The 18,088-nt window shown below is 38.6% G+C and overlaps 1 protein-coding gene across 1 annotated transcript; it reads right to left on the bottom strand.

Moving 5' to 3' along the window:
• Nucleotides 1–759: 759 nt before the first annotated feature.
• On the bottom strand, nucleotides 760–17,889 carry ANXA1 (annexin A1). The gene is made up of 13 exons (XM_058170498.1): nucleotides 17,706–17,889; nucleotides 13,808–13,887; nucleotides 11,328–11,421; nucleotides 10,223–10,317; nucleotides 9,237–9,350; nucleotides 7,448–7,538; nucleotides 6,350–6,429; nucleotides 6,194–6,250; nucleotides 4,457–4,550; nucleotides 3,561–3,656; nucleotides 2,434–2,492; nucleotides 1,488–1,610; nucleotides 760–1,038 (listed from the first exon to the last, which is right to left on the bottom strand). The coding sequence occupies exons 2-13, from the start codon at nucleotides 13,871–13,873 to the stop codon at nucleotides 979–981; spliced, it is 1,029 nt and encodes a 342-aa protein (XP_058026481.1). The 5' UTR covers nucleotides 13,874–13,887; nucleotides 17,706–17,889; the 3' UTR covers nucleotides 760–978.
• Between the last annotated feature and the right edge of the window lie 199 nt (nucleotides 17,890–18,088).

Raw genomic sequence — 18,088 nt, 5'->3', positions numbered from 1 at the left:
TCATAATTGCATACCATAATGTTCAAGAGAGACTTACATCTGTACAATGCCTATAATTGTAGCAAATCAGGTGGCCTCTGCTTCTAGATTTTACCTGAGCCAATTATTAATTTAAGCAAACCTAACATGTTTCTTCTTGGTGCAAAGTTATCTGTAAATATTAGAGGTTTCTTAAGCATAGTCTATGAGAAAGTTTTGTTTATAGCCAGAAATACATCCATTGCAATTGAATGAAAAGGGGAATATTGGCTTTACTTATGCTACAGTAAGAAATGTCTAGAAATACAGCAGAGAGACTCAGGAATTGGTGGAGTCTTTGGTGAAAGAGTTTAAATAAATGCTAGATGATAATCTGTCAAGAATATTGTAGTAGCAGATTCCTGCAATGGTCAAGGAAAGCTAGCTCATCTTTAAGATCCCTTCCAAACCTTGTATACTGACAAGTAAGTGCTCCTCGAATAGGTGACCACTAATATTTCTAAATGGCTTGACTATAGTGGAATCCAACAGGATCTCTTTCAGGGTAAGTTATCCTATCTCCAGCATGCCACTAGTACTCTTCCCTTGAACTTTTGAAAGTTCCCATTGTAGGACAACCAGAATGCATGTCTAAGGATGGGGGGGGGCACACTCACTGTGTTGAGATTGTTGTCACTCTACTGAGCTCCTTCCTGGAATTAATATTTAAAGGATTTGCATCTTCCTTTCTTAAAGGCACAAAATCAACATCGACAAGAGAAAATAAATCATCACACTGGATAACAGATTTTATTTTATTTGGAATGTTAACTAGGCCTGAGTAGACAAACACTATGCTTTATATATCTTCATCTTGCAAAAGCAAACACAGTGGTTCTTTCTATGCTCTTGGCTTTGGATATATAAAAAAAAGACTTTCTTCAAAGATTCCTTTAGTTAAGGAAGATCGTATTCTCAACTATTCTCAAGGAAGTAATTGGAATGTACAGGATGTAGAACTTAGTCATCCCCGCCGCACAAAGCCACCAAAATCTTTTCATAATCTCCCTTTGTTTCATCCTGCATGTGGAAAAAAAATGAAAAGAGTTCATATCCAACAAAACCAGAGTAGTGCAATCATGTCCCTCCCGTTCATCTCACCCCTACTTATATTCTAAAGCTAGGTTCATGCACTATACACAATCCTGTCTCCACTTGTTTGGCTGCAACCACACAAAACAAAAACTCATGTTATACGTGCTGAATAATTACTTTAAAAACTGAGTGAAGGTTAATAAAGATAATTTTAAAAAATCAATCTTAATTATAATTAATTATATTACTCTGAGCCCCCCCCCCATCCAAATACAATCACAATATGTGTGATTCTGTCAATGGAAATAAAAATCGTGGAGTCTTAAGTCTCATTGCAAACTGCACAGCTACTTAGTTCTGGTTCTATTTCCTTAACCACAAGGTCTAATTCCTTAAACCCCTGTTAACCGCAAATAAAAGCAGAAATAACCTACCAAAATTGCCTGGCAGAGAGACACCCCATATTTTGCCTTGTAAAAACCTTTGATCTCATTCATGTCAATTTCAGCCCGTGACACCATAATTCTGTTCAGAGTTCTGTGGCGTGTTCCGGAACCCTGTGGGAGACGGGGGAAAAGAATAGAAATAAACTCTTTTCCTAATTCTTGAGTTTAAGTGGCTTCCCTCTGCTTGGTGTATGAGATAATTTAAACTCCTTTTGCCTTTATGAAAGGTCTCCAGACTTTCAAGTGACGACCCAGAAGAGGACAAAAGAGCTATCTGTAACTCGGAAAACACCAAGGATCCCACACCAAAGCGCCACCTCAGAGAAACAAAAGTCCTTCGCATATTCATTCAGAAATAGACATCATAATCTTTCTGTCTACACCCATATTAATGAAACTCAAGCCACACCTGTCTATACTAGAAATCTGAGTTCACACTCCACTGTTTATGCCACCTGAGTTTCTGTTAGAGGGGAATCTGTCTCCATAGAGTCAGAGAGTCCTTGCTGTAAGCTTTTCTGATTTCAGAAAGGCCTCTGCTATTGTAAGCAACATAATGAACCACTCCCAGATACCGTTTGCCAGGCAGGTTATGAAATCTTGCAATATTCCCAACAGCAAACATTTGTGTGTGATGCCAAAGGTGCTTTTTCAAAACAAACTTTTGTTTGTTTTTCCTTGAAGACATTTTGCTTCTCATCCAGGAAGCTTCTTCAGTTCTGACTGAATGGTGGATGGGAAGGGAACGATTTATGTTCCTTGAAAAACGTTATTTCTAACTTTTGCACAAAATTGTCCGCCTTAACTGGAAATGTGGTACAAACTGACTATTCTCTTTTACAAGAGAAAGGATCGGAAGATTGAAAATGTGATGTTTGTGTTGGCATGCACTTTTAAAACAAAGCCCCCTTCCTCCTTGTGCTATTCCTTTTACCTTCATTGCTAGATAGAGCTTCTCAGCAAAGAAAGCAGGCTTGCTTACAGCACATTTCACTGAAAATGAGAAAGAACCGAGATTATTTATGATCATAAATTAACAAAAGCAAAATGCAAAGAAAGAAACACAATGTTTTTTTCCAAAGATTGGGATCTCATGAATTATGGTTATATACAGCTAACAGAAGAATCGGGATCTCATGAATTATGGTTATATACAGCTAACAGAAGAATCGGGATCTCATGAATTATGGTTATATACAGCTAACAGAAGAATCGTAGCAGAACTTGGCCGAGAAGCAGGAAGAAACCTTTTTATGACTTTAAGAAATAACATTGAACTGCCTAGAAAAGTTTTATCCAAAAAGTTAAAACACAGCTGGCAAAGAAAAGATAAAACAGATACATGCTCCTCTGTTTTGTTGATACTTCTCAATGTTAATTAACATTTATTTATTTATTTATTTATTTATTTATTTATTTATTTATTTATTTATTTATTATTCATGCATGCATTCATTCATTCATAAAAAATAGGATATTCATTGCTTTCTCGGGTTTACCAGTTTTCTTCTAAAAGTGATTATATAATAAGATAGGACTCTTTCTGTCCCTGCAGGCACCAAAACTCACTTATGGAATGACAAAAAATTAACAAAACCTAATATAAAATACTTTGTTATTATTAACGTCACTGATTGACAATGCAGAGCAAGATCTAAGGCTACTATGCCCTCCCCAGCTTCAAGGGCAGTGTGTGGGACTGGAGCCTTATTAACCTAAGAGGCAAATTAATTTGTTTCTATTTTTATAGCTGCTCCTCTCAAGCAATGAGAAAAAACTGGGTGGAAAAAAACCCCAGCAAAAACACACATACAAAAACGCAAAATAAATATATAGTCAGCAGCTGAGATCAAAGCAATAACAACTGGCGATATCGTGGCCCAAGTGACATTCTGACCTCATCCCTAAGAACACAAGGGCACTCACAAGTCTTCAGGGCCTTGTGAAAAGTCAAAAGGCTCAGGGCCAATCCAATCTCTGGGAGAATGACATTCCAGAAGGCATAATCTTGGGACCAAATTTAGGAAGGAACCACCTTTTGTACAGAAGAGGGTTACATACCAATTGCCGTCAAGCAATTCTCAATGTCTCCTTTCAGCTCGAGGTCCAGAACTTTCTCCATGTCATGTTTGCTGTAGTTCTGGTATCTGTTAAAAACTGAAACCAAAGAGAACAATTTGGAACACATTGTTCCCCTAACAAGTACACAGTATATGATTTAATACTTTTCCTATCTATCAGATCAAGATTATAATCTGCTGTCAGCTTTTAGAAGGGACAGAGATGACATGCAAGGCTTCTGGGAGCTATACACACCCCTGGAATCTCAAATTATGCAAGTTCGATTTTAAATGAGAAGGGCTGCGCACTCCCATTTCTGGATTGAAATACAGGTGGTCCTCGACTTGCAACCATAACTGAGCCCAAAATTTCAACTGCTGAGCTAGACAGTTGCTAAGGGAGTTGGTGCCCCACTTTATGACCTTTTTAAGTGAATCACTCCAGTTTTTAAGTTAGTAACACAAACTTAAGTTAGTAAGTGAATTTGCTTCCCCATTGACTTTGTTTGCCAGAAGATTGCAAAAGGTGATCACATGACCCCATGTGGCAGAACTGAGCCAGTTGCCAAGCATCTGAACTTTGATCACATGACCATGGGATGCTGCAATGTCATTTGTGTGAAAAATGGTCATAAATCACATTTTTCAGTGTAACTTTAAAACAGTCCGTAAGTGAATGATTATAAGTTGAGGACTACCTGTATACTAATTTTTGGCAGATTGTCCATTATGCAGCAGAACAGCTTTGTTTTCAAATCTTTTTCAAATCTCACTAATAAAATTATTACACAGGAATTTATTTATTTTTTTGCATTTTTGTTTCAAAAATTCTATTAAGACATTTCTCTTTAAAATAAAAGCATTTCAACAACGTGCCATTTATTGCTTTCTGCTTACCTCTTCGAAGGTGCGGGTAACTTCTGGTAGTGAGAATGTTAATGAAAACGTTAACATCCGTTCCTTTTTTTCTCTCTCCAGCCTCATATAATTTCTGTTACGATGAAAGAAATCATTTCGAGAGAGAAATTCCAAAACATTAGAGATATAATAATTGGATTCAAGCAAGAGACTTTGTAACAGCATTCTTTTCAGAAGGTGTCAACTTGACCTCCAACTGCAGATGAAACGCCTGAGAAGCAAACCATTTACTGTGATTATAACCACAGCAAAATCAGAACTCCAAGATTTTCAACCCCATATCTCACACTCTTCATCGCTCTATTAGCTCTCATATGGGGGTGACTCTGAAAACTCAGTGATGTGTGTTAAATCTACTCCAGAGAAACTCTTTCTTGTTTCAGGTACAGCAGCTATCATTTTGCCAGTATGAAAAATAAAGAGTTTCCTTTGATCAGCTGATGGCTAAAAGACATCATTTACCGACAATAGGTACCTCCCAAAAATTCAGTAGTTTTTGATACTAATCAGTGGTGGGATTCAACATTTTTTATTACTGGTTCTGTGGGCGTGGCTTGGTGGGCATGGCAGGGGAAGGATACTGTAAAATCTCCATTTCCACCCCGCTCCAGGGGAAAGATATTGTAAAATCTCCATTCCCTCCCCACCCCACTAACCTGCTTTTCAGCTCTGTTCTGTGCAGGGCAACAAAAGAAGATCCAGCCGGTCAGCTGGGACTCGTGAATAGATGGGGGCAGGGCCAGTCAGAGGTGGTATTTGCCGTTCTCCAAATTACTCAAAATTTCCGCTACCGGTTCTCCAGAACCGGTCAGAATCGGCTGAATGACACCTCTGATACTAATGTCCTGATTAAAAATGGTTCCCTGAGGGTTCCCCACAACTAATGGACACATGAGGAAGTTAATCACATTCAGGGACTAGATTCACCTCCTCATTTACCGACACCAGCCAGGCACAGCTTGGTAACAGCAAATGTTAAAGGGTTAAAGGCTTCAGCATAACTCCTACCCTCTGAAATTTTGATGTGCATTATTCCCGATTTCTTTTGTCCACATAGACATATGTTTCCTGCAGGATCTATCATTTCCTCTTTTGGCTTGCAATTCGAATACACTTCTTTAACACATGAGTTTGTATGAGCCACCCCATCTGGGAAACATAAGATGGTTCCTAGAATGGAACAGCCACTGACCAACTGGGAAAAGCAATGGCAGGAAGTAAATCCCCCAGCAAAGACTGGTTATAGGTCCCACGTCCTTTTGCTCATGCCTTTTGGTGGTTGTAAAATTTAAAATGGGTCTTGCATCCAATTGTTCCCCTTCGGCTGGGAAATATCTGTGGAAATTCTCAATCATACAGAACATGGTTGTCCTTAAAATGCTTTTTCTAAAAGGCAACTGGACTTCCCTATTTTTTTTTGCTTTGAAAACATTCCGCTTCTCATCCAAGAAGTTTATTCAGCTCTGTAATAAAGAAGCTTCCTGGATGAAAAGCAAAATGTTTTTAAAAGGAAATAATCAAGGAAGTCCAGTTGTCCTTTTGAAAAAAAAACATCTTTGGGACTTTCTACTGGGAAATGCAGCTGCAGGTCCCATCATCTTTCTTTCTTGAGAACGTGGGAAGAATGCATGGAATGGATTCACTTGCCTGAAGGAAGTCTCATTTTTGATAGACAAGACAAAAGAGACATCAAAGGTAGCAATAAGTATTCCTTACCCTTGCATCGTTGTCTACCAACTCTTCATTCACATGTGGGTTTTCATTCCGGTCACCCTGAAACAAATCAGTCTCACTTAGTTCAATATTGTGTACTGCAATCACAGATCATTCCTGAACCAACAGGACTTCTGAGCATCGTGGAGTAATACAAACCTTTGCTAAGGCAAGCAAAGCCTTCTGAAAATCCCCAGAAGTGTCTGAGGCAATGTCTTTGGCGAGGTCTCTCTTAAAAGCTGCAGAAGAGCAAACATATTGAGAAAAGAGCTTCAGATGCAAAGCATTAGCCATAAATTATTTTCTTCCTTACATACAGCTTCTACATTTTTACTCAACTCATTTTGTAATCTCCTTGCATTTTTAAATCATTGCTTAGATTTCACAATGCAAGATGTAAATGATACCTTGAAAGCTATCCATAAAGACATTCCAATTTTATCTTCATTGGAAAACTTGCAGTTATCATAAATAAAAAAATATTGTTATGTCAAGTTATTTTCTATTAGATGTTCAAAAACAGAATATGACTTTACAGATGCTCTATTCCTTTTTGTACATTAGATTGACCGCCTGTTCATTTTTATCTTCAATTGGTGAAAAACTAGTTTAGAAAATTTAGAACTACGCCGCCTTCGACATGACCTGAATTTAACTCATAGAATCATCTATTACAAGGTCCTTCCTGTCAAAGCCTACTTCAGCTTCAATTGCAACAATACACGAACACACAAAAGATTTAAGCTTAATGTTAACCGCTCCAATCTTGATTGCAGAAAATATGACTTCAGTAACAGAGTTGTTAATGCCTGACTCTGTGGTCTCTTCCCAAAATCCCAAAAGCTTCAACCAAAAACTGTCTACTATTGACCTCACCCCATTCCTAAGATGTCTGTAAGGGGCGTGCATAAGAGCACAAGCATGCCTACCGTTCCTCCTATTGTTTCCTTTCATTATATCCAATTAATATAGTTATTACATACTTACGCTCATATATATGCTTAAATACTGTATAATTATCTCATACTTATGCTTATATATACTGTGTGACAAAAATAAATAAATAAAATAAAAAATAAAATTTAGCATTCTAAAATTCCTTAGAAATTATCAGCTGTTGTTTTTTTTTGTTCAGGTGTGCCAAAAACCAGATATTTAACTGTATCAACAAACAACTACCAAAATGCATCACATTGTTGGCTGAAGAGGTATTAACAAAATAGATTTAAGGTGTTGATTTTTTAAGGAGTAATTTACCTTCTTGATACTGTTTGCTGAGGTTTCTAATTTGTATATTGTTCCTTGATGCCAGAATCTCAATTAAGATATCTTCATCTGTTCCAAGCCCCTGTTTGGCAATAAATCAATATACATAAGCAAAGCTTTGCTTTGTTTTTATAAAAGAACTTATTCGATCAAGTGCAATGTTCAGGCAGACGCAAGAAACATTTGGCTATAAAATGTTACTGAGCTACAATTCCAGCTTTTATGCCCTTGCTGGAAATATTAATTCACCTATATCTACCTGCATGACAAATCACAATAATAGAATCTTGAACTACAAAGGTTAACATGGGCTGACTTACATTTTATTTTGTCATGTCCTTATGACCATCCACTTAGGCTACTGCAATGCGCTCTACCTGGGATTGCCTTTAAAGTCCCCTTGCAAAGGTCAAAATGTAGGGGCTTGGCAGTTGCTGATGGGTTCCTCTTGCACTATTCTGCAGACCCTGCACAGAGTCTCTATTAGTTTCTGAATGCAATTTTAACTCCAGTTTTAATCCATAAAGCCTATTCTGGCTTGACTCCTTACTTGCAGGACTGCATTTCTCCACTGAAGTTGTACCAAATGAGCCAATGATGTTTGGAGAAGCAATGGATACTTTTATTATTTTTAGGAGGTTAGGGATCTAAAGCCGAGAAGTGCAATTTTTCCATCCCTCTGGGATGGCAGCTGAATTGACTTTGGCATTATCCATTTTCCAGAGGAGCTGAAGATGGAACTTTCCCAGAAAGCAATGGAATTGTAACATTGCTTGACTTCTGTCAATGGTTTTAGTATTCAGATTTTTGTAGGTATTTTGATTTCTTACTATGTATTAGTTTTTATTTTTGTTGTAAACCACAGAGAGTTTAATTGCCACATGGTATAAATCTGATACATAAATGTCAATCTCTCTTGAGGGCACTGTGGAAAAGACACTAATGCTTATCTTCTTTTTTTGGCTCTCATCATTTGTCAAAACTATCCCATAGTTTCAAAGGAAGAATAATTCTATATTGCCCTCCAAGGCAGGTACAGTAACTCTAATTTTTTCTAACTGTGAAACTGAGTCCTGTCTGATAAATTGCCTTGTAATTTCCAAGAAGTTTATTCTAATATGCCAGGATTGTATTAATTATACTGAAATATTTTGAGAAAAAAAGAAAGGAAAAGAGAAACAAAGAACAGAATGAATTGGATGGATACAACCTAAACTGTTTTGAAGAAAGTTCAGTTGGGAATGACAAAGAAGGAATGTTGTTGAATGGAGTGACTCCATGCACCGGAAAACAATTATAGTAACTGCATTTATTCTAGATTCTTTCTGTCCTTGATCACTTCACAATAGACTTTTAGAATTTAACACCTAGCATTTAATAGAACTTGGAGGACCAAGTGGGAATTCAACCCAAAATAGTTTGCATTGTACTGAACCATGTGGTTACCCCCCATATTGGCTATATAATTATAGTGCAATCATCCTGGAACTCCTGTAACTTCTTGATTGAACACCTGATAACTTCCAGCAAACATACCATTGATTCCAATGTCTCTGTAAGCCAAGAGTGTCCAATCTTGGTAACTTTAAGAACTGTTGATTTCAACTCCTGAAATTTCCCAGCCGCTGGCTGGGGAATTCCAGAAGTTGAAGTCCACAAATCTTGAAGTTGCCAAGGTTGGACACCCCTGCTTTAAGCTGAGGAGAAGATTCCTCTCTCTCTCTCTCTCTCTTCTCCCTCTAGTAAAAATGTCCACCCAAACCTTGAAAGACAAACATACCTTCATAGAATATCTAAGCTCATCAGCATCAAATTCAGCAGGAGTTTTCAGCATAGCCACGACGACATCTTCTAAATTGCTTTTGAGAGCTTTTTTCAAAGCTTCTTCCAGAGGCTATGGGAAAAAAACAAATGTATAACAACTCTTTATAGAACTTATTCAGATGATAAAACATTACTTTCCAAACACACAAGAAAATGTTTGATACCAAACCATGTATAAGAACTTCATTTTTCCTTCCTCAAGGAAAAAACAGTTGGTTTACTTTTTTAAAAAAATATGTACATAACTCCCTTGTCTTTTGTCCTCTGGATATGTGACAATCTTCTAAATGAAGCTCTTGCACTTACAGAACAAACAGTTCTGGTAGATTTGTTGAAGTTTTTGTTAGTTTATCCTTGTAAAGTGGCTTTTCTTTGCTCATTCTGTTCACACCCATTCATAGGTGGAGCTTACCTGCCTATAGCTTAATGATCTAGGTTCTATTTTTTTTTAAAGGAGACAAAACTCCTATTTTCAAGAAGAGACTGGATAGCCATTTGTCCAAAATGGTATAGCATGTCTTGCTTGAGGAGAAGGCTGGACTAGAAGACCTCCAAGGTCCTTTCCTCTCTATGTAATATGTTCTACACTGAAGCTCTTCAAACTCAAATCAGAACCATGATGGTCAACTGGAAGCTATACCTCTCCTCCCACCAATATTAAAAAGCTGGTGTGCTCTATGTAGCCTATTTTTAGAAGTCATGTTCCAACCATCAACATGGTAATGAATTTAATATTTTGTTTATTCATCTCAGCCGTTCTTTCTCAAACTTTAAGATGGGTGGACTTCAGCTCCTAGAATTCCCCAGCCAGCATACTTCTGAATTCTGGGAGTTGAATTCCACACCTCTTAAAATTGCCAAGTTTGAGAAAAACTGATTTAATCATACATATTATGCTAAAAGTGAAAAGTATCTATGCAAGATATGTACTAAGGAAGTTACCTTGCCATGCGTCTGTTGATAAGCCCTTTTGATCTGCTGCCGTTGGTCATTGGTTCTTTTGGTCAAAATATTGATTATGCCTGCTTCATCAACTCCTAAATCATGAATGAGGGGAGGGAAATTTTATTAACACAAATATAATCAATTCAATCCATACTACAACCAATAAATCAAAAGGTAACACTATTGCTCAACTGAGTTATCAATAAAGTTGTTTTCATCAACGTATTTAGCCTGGCACAAAACCATTTTTTTTAATTCCTTCCAACAGTACATTGGAAAGAGAAATATGTCAAGGGATATTGGATTATGTAAAGCTGAAGGACAACTTTCTAAAACTAGAATGAAACTAGATTTGGTATGAGGTGAAGAAGCCTCCAAAGATAAATGTAAGTTTAAACATGGGCCAGGTTCTTCCAGAGGCTCCAAAGAAAAGTGTGCCACCAAGTCATATTCTTGAGACCATCACAGATGCATCCATTCTAAACCCTCCTCTGTCTTCCTTAATGGTCACATGACTAAGAATTTTTTTAAGAGGTTGGGAAGAATTCCAGAAGTCACACTCTGCATGCTTGCTACCTGCTCTCATATGCCTCTATTCTCTCTAAATGCTCAAAACCACTTTTGCCTGTCTTCATCTCATCATCATTTAGTTTACAGGTGTCCAACCTTGGCAATTTTAAAACTTGTGGATTTCAACTTCCAGTATTCTCCAGTCAACCATATTTGGCTGGGGAATTCTGGCAGTTAAAGTCCACAAGCCTCAAAATTGCCAAAGTTGTACACCCCTGAAATGTAAGGCATTGCAAAATATAGCCTCTTGCTGGATGGGATGGCCTGCATGACAATTCAAAGAAAAGGAAACAGAAGTCGGCAAGAAAAAAATGACAGCATAATTTGAACCTATGTTGCTGCAATTTTGACTTTGCTGAAACTGCCTTGCTCTGTTCCACAAGATAGTTAGGAAAAAGCACACAAAAATGTGGGTGCATTTTTGCACAGACCTTTCCTTTAAAAATGGGCTAAATTGGCATTAGCACTGGAGAAATAAGAATCTGAGCAAAAACCAGCATCTACATTCATAGATTTTATCTTTCCTTCCTACCTTTAGCAGTTATGGCTTTGTTTAGTTCAACCGCATCAGCTGAAGGATCAAAACTGGGATAAGCATGGACTGCTGAACCAGTTTTAGAATTTTTCTGTTAAGAATAAATAGAAAAATTAAAACTTAAATTTAATTTGCTTTAAAATTAAAAATCTTTTCTTGCCCAAATCTTCACGGTACATTCAAAAATAATTATTAGATGAAAACTAAAGAATAACCCGGATGATGCAATTATGGAAACCCATTTTCACCATTTGTAAGGGAATATGCTAAGAGGCATTCATTATAATAAGTAATTATAAAATGATAATGTGTTACTATTATATCTGACTCAATATGAAGAGCAAAATGATCTTGGCACTGGTGCCTGCTTCTGCATGAGCTTACAAATTCTATGAATGCAAAATCTTCTCTTTTTTAATATTTGTGTTTTTCAGCAAAGTCCCAGTAGTATAGCTATTCCATAGTATCAGTATTGATTTCAGGCTGTTTTTAAATATAAATAATCAGAAACTATATGCAGGTGGTCTTTGACTTACAATCATTTGTTTAGTGACTGTTCAAAGGTACAATGGCACTGAAAAAAGTGACCTATGACCGTTTTTCACACCTATAACCATGACAGCATCCCTATAGTCACATGATCAAAATTTGGATGTTTGGCAAAGAGCCATGCAGTGGTGAGAATGCAGTATTGCAGATTAACTCTACCGATTGCCAGCAGTTCAATGCTGACTGATTCAAGATTAACTCAGCCTTCCATCCTTCCGAAGTGGGTAAAATGAGGACCCAGATCGTTAGGGGCAATATGCTCACTCTGTAAACCACTTAGAGAGGGCTGTAAAGCACTGTGAAGCCGTATATAAATCTAAGTACTATTGCTCTTGGCAATTAGCATGTATTTATGATGGTTGCAGTGTCCTGGGGTCATGTGATCACCTTCTGTGATCTTCTGACAAGCAAACTCAATGGGAAAAAACAATTCACTTAACAACCGTGTCACTAATTTAACCATGGCTGAGATTTATTTAACAACTGTGGCAAGAAAGGTTATAAAATAGCAGTAGCACTTAGACTTATATACCGCTTCATAGTGCTTTTACAGCCCTCTTTAAGTGGTTTACAGAGTCAGCATACCGCTCCCAGCAATCTGGGTCCTTGTTTTACTCACCTTGGAAGGATGGAAGGCTGAGTCAATCTCAAATGAGACAAAACTCAATAACTATCTTGCTTAGCAATGGAAACTCTGGGCTCAATTGTAGTCGTAAGGTGAGGACTACTTGTCGAAATTTTTATTTTAGGAAGTCAGCTAAATACTGCCTCAGTATTTTGAAACTCTTTTCTCTATCCTAGAAAGGAAAAGGTCACTCCTAAATCTCTTTGGGCGGCTCATGTTTGCCTCATCATTGCTAAAAACCAGCAGAGTTCATTTCCTGCTGTTCTAACGTGAAAAGCGTATCAGACCTGTAAGGCAAGTCCTTAAAAATAAACTTAGCACCATTTAAAAAGAACATCACCATGGTATTCAAATACCATAGGGGGGAAAATAAGACAGTCTGCCTTTCCCCAGTTGTGTGTGCCACAAGCCTCGACTTTTGACATTGTTGTTCCATTTAACAGCCCAAAAAATATGAAATGCATGTATTTACAAATGTTATGCTAATTTCAAATTTAAATTAATGTGTGCAAAATTTAAAGGCATGCATAAAATGATTGGACAAAGGCTGCCCATACCGGTACTTATCAGTAAAGTATCAGTTGTAGAATAGGAGGGAAAAACTAAAAAAAAACAAAAACCCTTCCTATCATTCAACACATTGATTATTCAAAGAAAGAGGAAAAGAAACTGCTGGAAAGAAAAAAAGAAGGGCTACAGGCTGCTGGTCTGAGCTCTGAGCTTGGCAATTTAGTTGCAAATGTTTCATCATCATTCGAGGAGACATTGTCAGTGGTCTATGAATTGTGCTTGTCTGCAACAGACAAGTACAATTCAAAGCACACTGACGATATCTCCTCAAACAGATGTCTCTTCAGGCCAGAGGTGGTATTCAGCAGGTTCTGACCAATTCTGGAGAACAGGTAGTGGGAAATTTGAGTAGTTCAGAGAACCAGTAAATGCCACCTCTGACTGGCCCCGCCCGCATTTATTCTCTGCCTCCCGAATCCCAGCTGATTGGGAGGAAATGGGGACTTTGCAGTAACCTTCCCCTGCAGTGGGGAGGGAATGGAGATTTTACAGTATCCTTCCCCTGCCACGCCCATCAAGCCACACCCACAGAACCGGTAGTAAAAAAATTTGAGTCCCACCACTGCCTCAGACCAACAGCACAACTACCAACATGAGCTACTTATATTTAAATACATTTCAGGAAAAACTATTTCTGGTTGATACGCTACCCTATAGCAGCTCCCATTCATTTAACTGTACTTCCAACATTGACTTTGTAAAGTCAAATTGATTAGCTGTTAGAGAAACTTACAACGTATCGTGGTTCTTCATCCTCCATAAACCTGGCTTGCTTCAGGAATTCTGATACAAAGGACATCTTGATTCAACTTTCTGCAAAGGGAAAAGATGAATCAGAATGAAGTGACAAACTGTTTTCCCCTTTTTTTCTTTCTTTTGCTTTTTTAGTGAAAAAGCTTTTTACCTGTTTTAGGCATTCTAAGAATTAGAAAAGTCGAAGAGGATTCCTTTCCCCCTTTCCAAAAGAGAAAGCCAAATTGCAATACATCCAGAGGGCACCAGGTTGGGAAAGAGCATTACTGATTTATGCTGCCCTGATACTGGAATTAGGAGAGGAATGACCAGGGGTTAAAAAAAAAACAACCCACAAAGTGAACTGAGGCTACCACTTGTACTAGATCTTAAGATCTTCTTGATTTCAGCCATGACTAATTTTATTAAGGCATTATTAGGAACATACCATTTCGTATTATTTTTCAGAAAAAATGTTTTGCATTAGCAAATTTTGCTGTTGTTTACAAATTTCCCCCAACACTCGACCTATCAATGCCTCTTTTAGAATGTGCAGAATTACACTGCATTTCTGAAGGCATTTTACCATCTATTTACAAGACTAGACTTAAATGTTCACCTATCTCATACAATGACTCTAGGTGGCTCACAACAATCCATAGCCATAATTAAAAACATACCCTTCCCCTCAGGCGATGACCAAACATCATCACAGGTCAACCCCCAATCCTAGCCCGATGCTTGGGAAAAGAGCCAGGTATTCACAGTCCTTCAGAAGGCTAAAAGGGTTGAGGACCTCTGATTTCTGGTCGTAGATTATTCCAAAGACCTGGAGTGACCAACAAGATGGCATGCCTCCAAGGCAGGGGTGAAATCTATTTACCTTCCTTGCCGGTTCAGAAGTATATGTGGCCCCCATGCGCGTCATATGCACACCCTCTGCGCAAGCGCAAAACCTTTCTCCGCATGCAAAGAGGGTACAAAATACTTAAAACCAGGAAGTGACGACTGCCAAGCAAGTGGGCAGAGCCTCACACCACGATTGCGATCAGTTCTCCGAACTACCAGCCAAGAACGCTACTAGATCATGCGATCAGGTCCGAACTGGGAGCATTTCACCCCTGCTCCAAGGTCCCATTAAGAGGACCTTAAGGGAGGTGACCTGGAGTTCAGCCACCTATCTAACCTAGTAATGTCAGATACCCTCTGAGAGAGGCAGTCCTGCAAGTAATTTAGGCCTGTGCCATACAGCACTTTAAAGGTAATAATCTGGACCTTAAATTTCCCCTGGAAAGCAACTGGAAGTCAATATAGCTCATGCAATGGTGGTATGATTTGGGTGAATCACAGGACACCTAAAATTTTATGTGCTGCTACATTCTGGACTGGTTGAAAATTTTTGATGTCTTCCAGGGGAGCTTGATTAGAGGGCATTGCGATAATACAAATAGGAGGTAATTAAGACAGAGGTGACAGTGAAAAGCCCCTCAGTTCAGGAATGGGTGTAATTGGTGCAGAAGACAAATTTGAGCAAATGCCTCTCTAGCATTGATAATGCTACTTATTTTTGGGTAATGAAACATCACAACCAAGCTCAAACTATACATTCATTCATTCTCTGGCCATGGCTACTACCTCTCCTTCCAGCAGGAGTTGTGAGTCCAAAAGGAGTACCAAATTGCTCACCAGATCTGTATAGGGGACTAACCCAGAGTCAGAAATGTCGATCACCTGACTCCAAGGGTCAAAAACCAAAACCAGTCCATCTTGCCAGCATTCCAGCCAGCTTCTCCTCATTCAGGACTTTACAGCTCCTGGCTCTAAACTAGCATCTGAATAAAATCACTTGCTGGGCATGGGGTAGAGACATATCATTGGTTAACATCAACATACTGATGATACCAAATGCCATGCCAATGGATTAACTCTCCCAGCAGCTTCATATGGATGTTAAGTAGGAGAGAGCCTTGAGCACACCAAATGGGGCCTGTGACTGAACCTCTCCTCCCCACAATAGCACTTACAGGTACTAGCCACAGAAAAAGGAGATGAATCAGTACAGAACAGTGACACTCTCCCCACCCTCGCCCTGACATTCCCTGGAGAAGGTCCAGCAAAATACCAGCTCAACTAATTCCTGCAACTCAACTTCACAAAGAGAGCTTGCATCCAGCTATGCATCCAGGGCAGCTCCCCTAAAGACTTCTAGGGATTCCACAATAACAACAGCTAGCCCAGCAGCCCCGCCCCAGAGTCACAGCTGGTGTCACACTTGAAACCTGTGAGAGTATGTTTCTCAGAGAAGAAAACCCACATCTACGACCAACCAGATTTTAGTAATGCAGGCCAGATCAGTTCTCTCATCCATAATCAGCTGAGATAAGCTTAACTGCAGGCTGACATAGCATTAAACAGGGACAACTGAAGGGCAGGGCTCCAAGGCTGTGAAGACTAAGTTTTGAGGCTGAGCACAGGGGCCTGGAAAGCAACACAAGTGTTAGCTGCCAGGTTTGTCTTCCCTGAGAATGGCCTGCCCTCTGCATCCCACATCTCCCTATGCCGTTACTATCCCATTGTCAATCCCTGCCAACTGCCTTCCTACTGCCTCTACTTCTGAAACAATCTCAGCTGGTAGATCTTTCCCTGCACATAGCCAAAAGACCAAGGTGGATGTGTTCCTAAGCCTGCCCTAGGATCCCAGCTGTTGGGGAGTCCATTCCGGTCCTAATCCCAGGAGGAAAACAATGGAGACTTCCCAGTATGGCAGCTGATCCACATAGTTGGTCTGGTGACCGCCACAAGCGTTAGTTTCATTCCTGCTGATGATATGAGTGTATGTATGTATGTATTATAACTACACATACTGTAAGATCCAGCCAACTTGTATATTTCATGGACTGCTTTCTGGACCATTACAAACCTTTGATACTGGCTGGAGAAACACTTTTGGAATTACAGTTGAATTGCACAATTGCATAAAATAGGAGGCTCAATCTTAAACTGACTAAAATGAGCATAATTCAACAAACTGAAAAGTAAGAAAATATTTCTAAGATTTCAACCTATTTACTCAGAAGTATGGAGTTCCATCTCGTTAATAAGTGCATTTCAGATTCAGCTGGGTATGCAAGTTCCTTCCAAATGAAGGGACAACTATCTTTTCCCTGTCATTATGCAGGACTCCTTAATTCTCAGGTCACTCTTCTTTGATGGCCAGAGGCAGCAGAAACTTGAAAAACCTGTCTCTCCCCTCCCCCCATTCCTGAAAAACCTCTTAACAAGGAAGAAGCATCTCCTTCCCAATATAATTGTGAAAAATAAAAAGACTGCGAATAACATTCTGCAGTTCTTACATTCCTATATTAAAAATAACTACCAACAAAAACTTAATTAAACTTAGTTGCCTTTTTGAAAAAAAAAAGTCATGTTTTATTTTTGGTGCAGTTTGCAAAGGAATAAATATTTAACAATTGACAAACAGTTAAGTAAGCTTTCCTTAACCACAGGGTGTATGTTTTTCCTAAAAAAAAAAAAAAAAGTTTCCACATAAGGCACTGGGTGCATTTTTTCCCTCTTAACTCATACTCTGGCAGATAAAAATAATTCTGCTTTCCATGGTAACAGAAAAGAACAGGAAGAGAAAAAAATGCAGTTATTTAGCATTAAGCTACCAACTGCTACAAACAATTTTAACTCCGTGAGTAGTTTATGCAGTTTTAAACGCCTTTTACTCCCTTTCTGTAAAATACAGACAAGAGAATCAGATACAAACTTACATAAATAATCTTATAGCTCTACATTGACTTAGAAATAAGTCCAAGTAAATTATATCCAGAGTAAATAAGAAGCTACATACTTCTAAAATTATCAGTAAAGGACAAATATCAAAAGAGCCATACCTTTCCCTTTTCCAAGACGCAGAAACAATATTTTTCAAGCTGGGAAATGAGTCTGTGGAAAACTTTTAAGTTGTGGTTCCTACTTTTATAGACCCATCAGGAAGCCACACCTAGCAACCAGTGCTTACTTCTAAGAGCCCCGTGATTGGTTGCTCAGAAGGCTAAATACAGGACTTAGTCAAAAGACAAGCCTTTCAAACAAACGGTCCCCTAGCTTGAACAAACTGATTTCTGAACTAATGCAGAAACTGCCGAAAGTCAGGGAATAAATGTTGTGTAATGTTCTTGGGGATGCCTTGAAGGCAATGGCATTAACTGTTGAAATGCCTCAATAAGCTATTGCAATATACTGCATGATTTATAGTTCAATATATAGACAAATG

The sequence above is a fragment of the Ahaetulla prasina genome, chromosome 2, assembly GCF_028640845.1.
Source record: "Ahaetulla prasina isolate Xishuangbanna chromosome 2, ASM2864084v1, whole genome shotgun sequence".
In the NCBI taxonomy this organism is placed as follows: Eukaryota; Metazoa; Chordata; class Lepidosauria; order Squamata; family Colubridae; genus Ahaetulla; species Ahaetulla prasina.
Note: the sequence above shows the minus strand (reverse complement) of the source record. Positions and strands in the feature narration are given on the sequence as shown.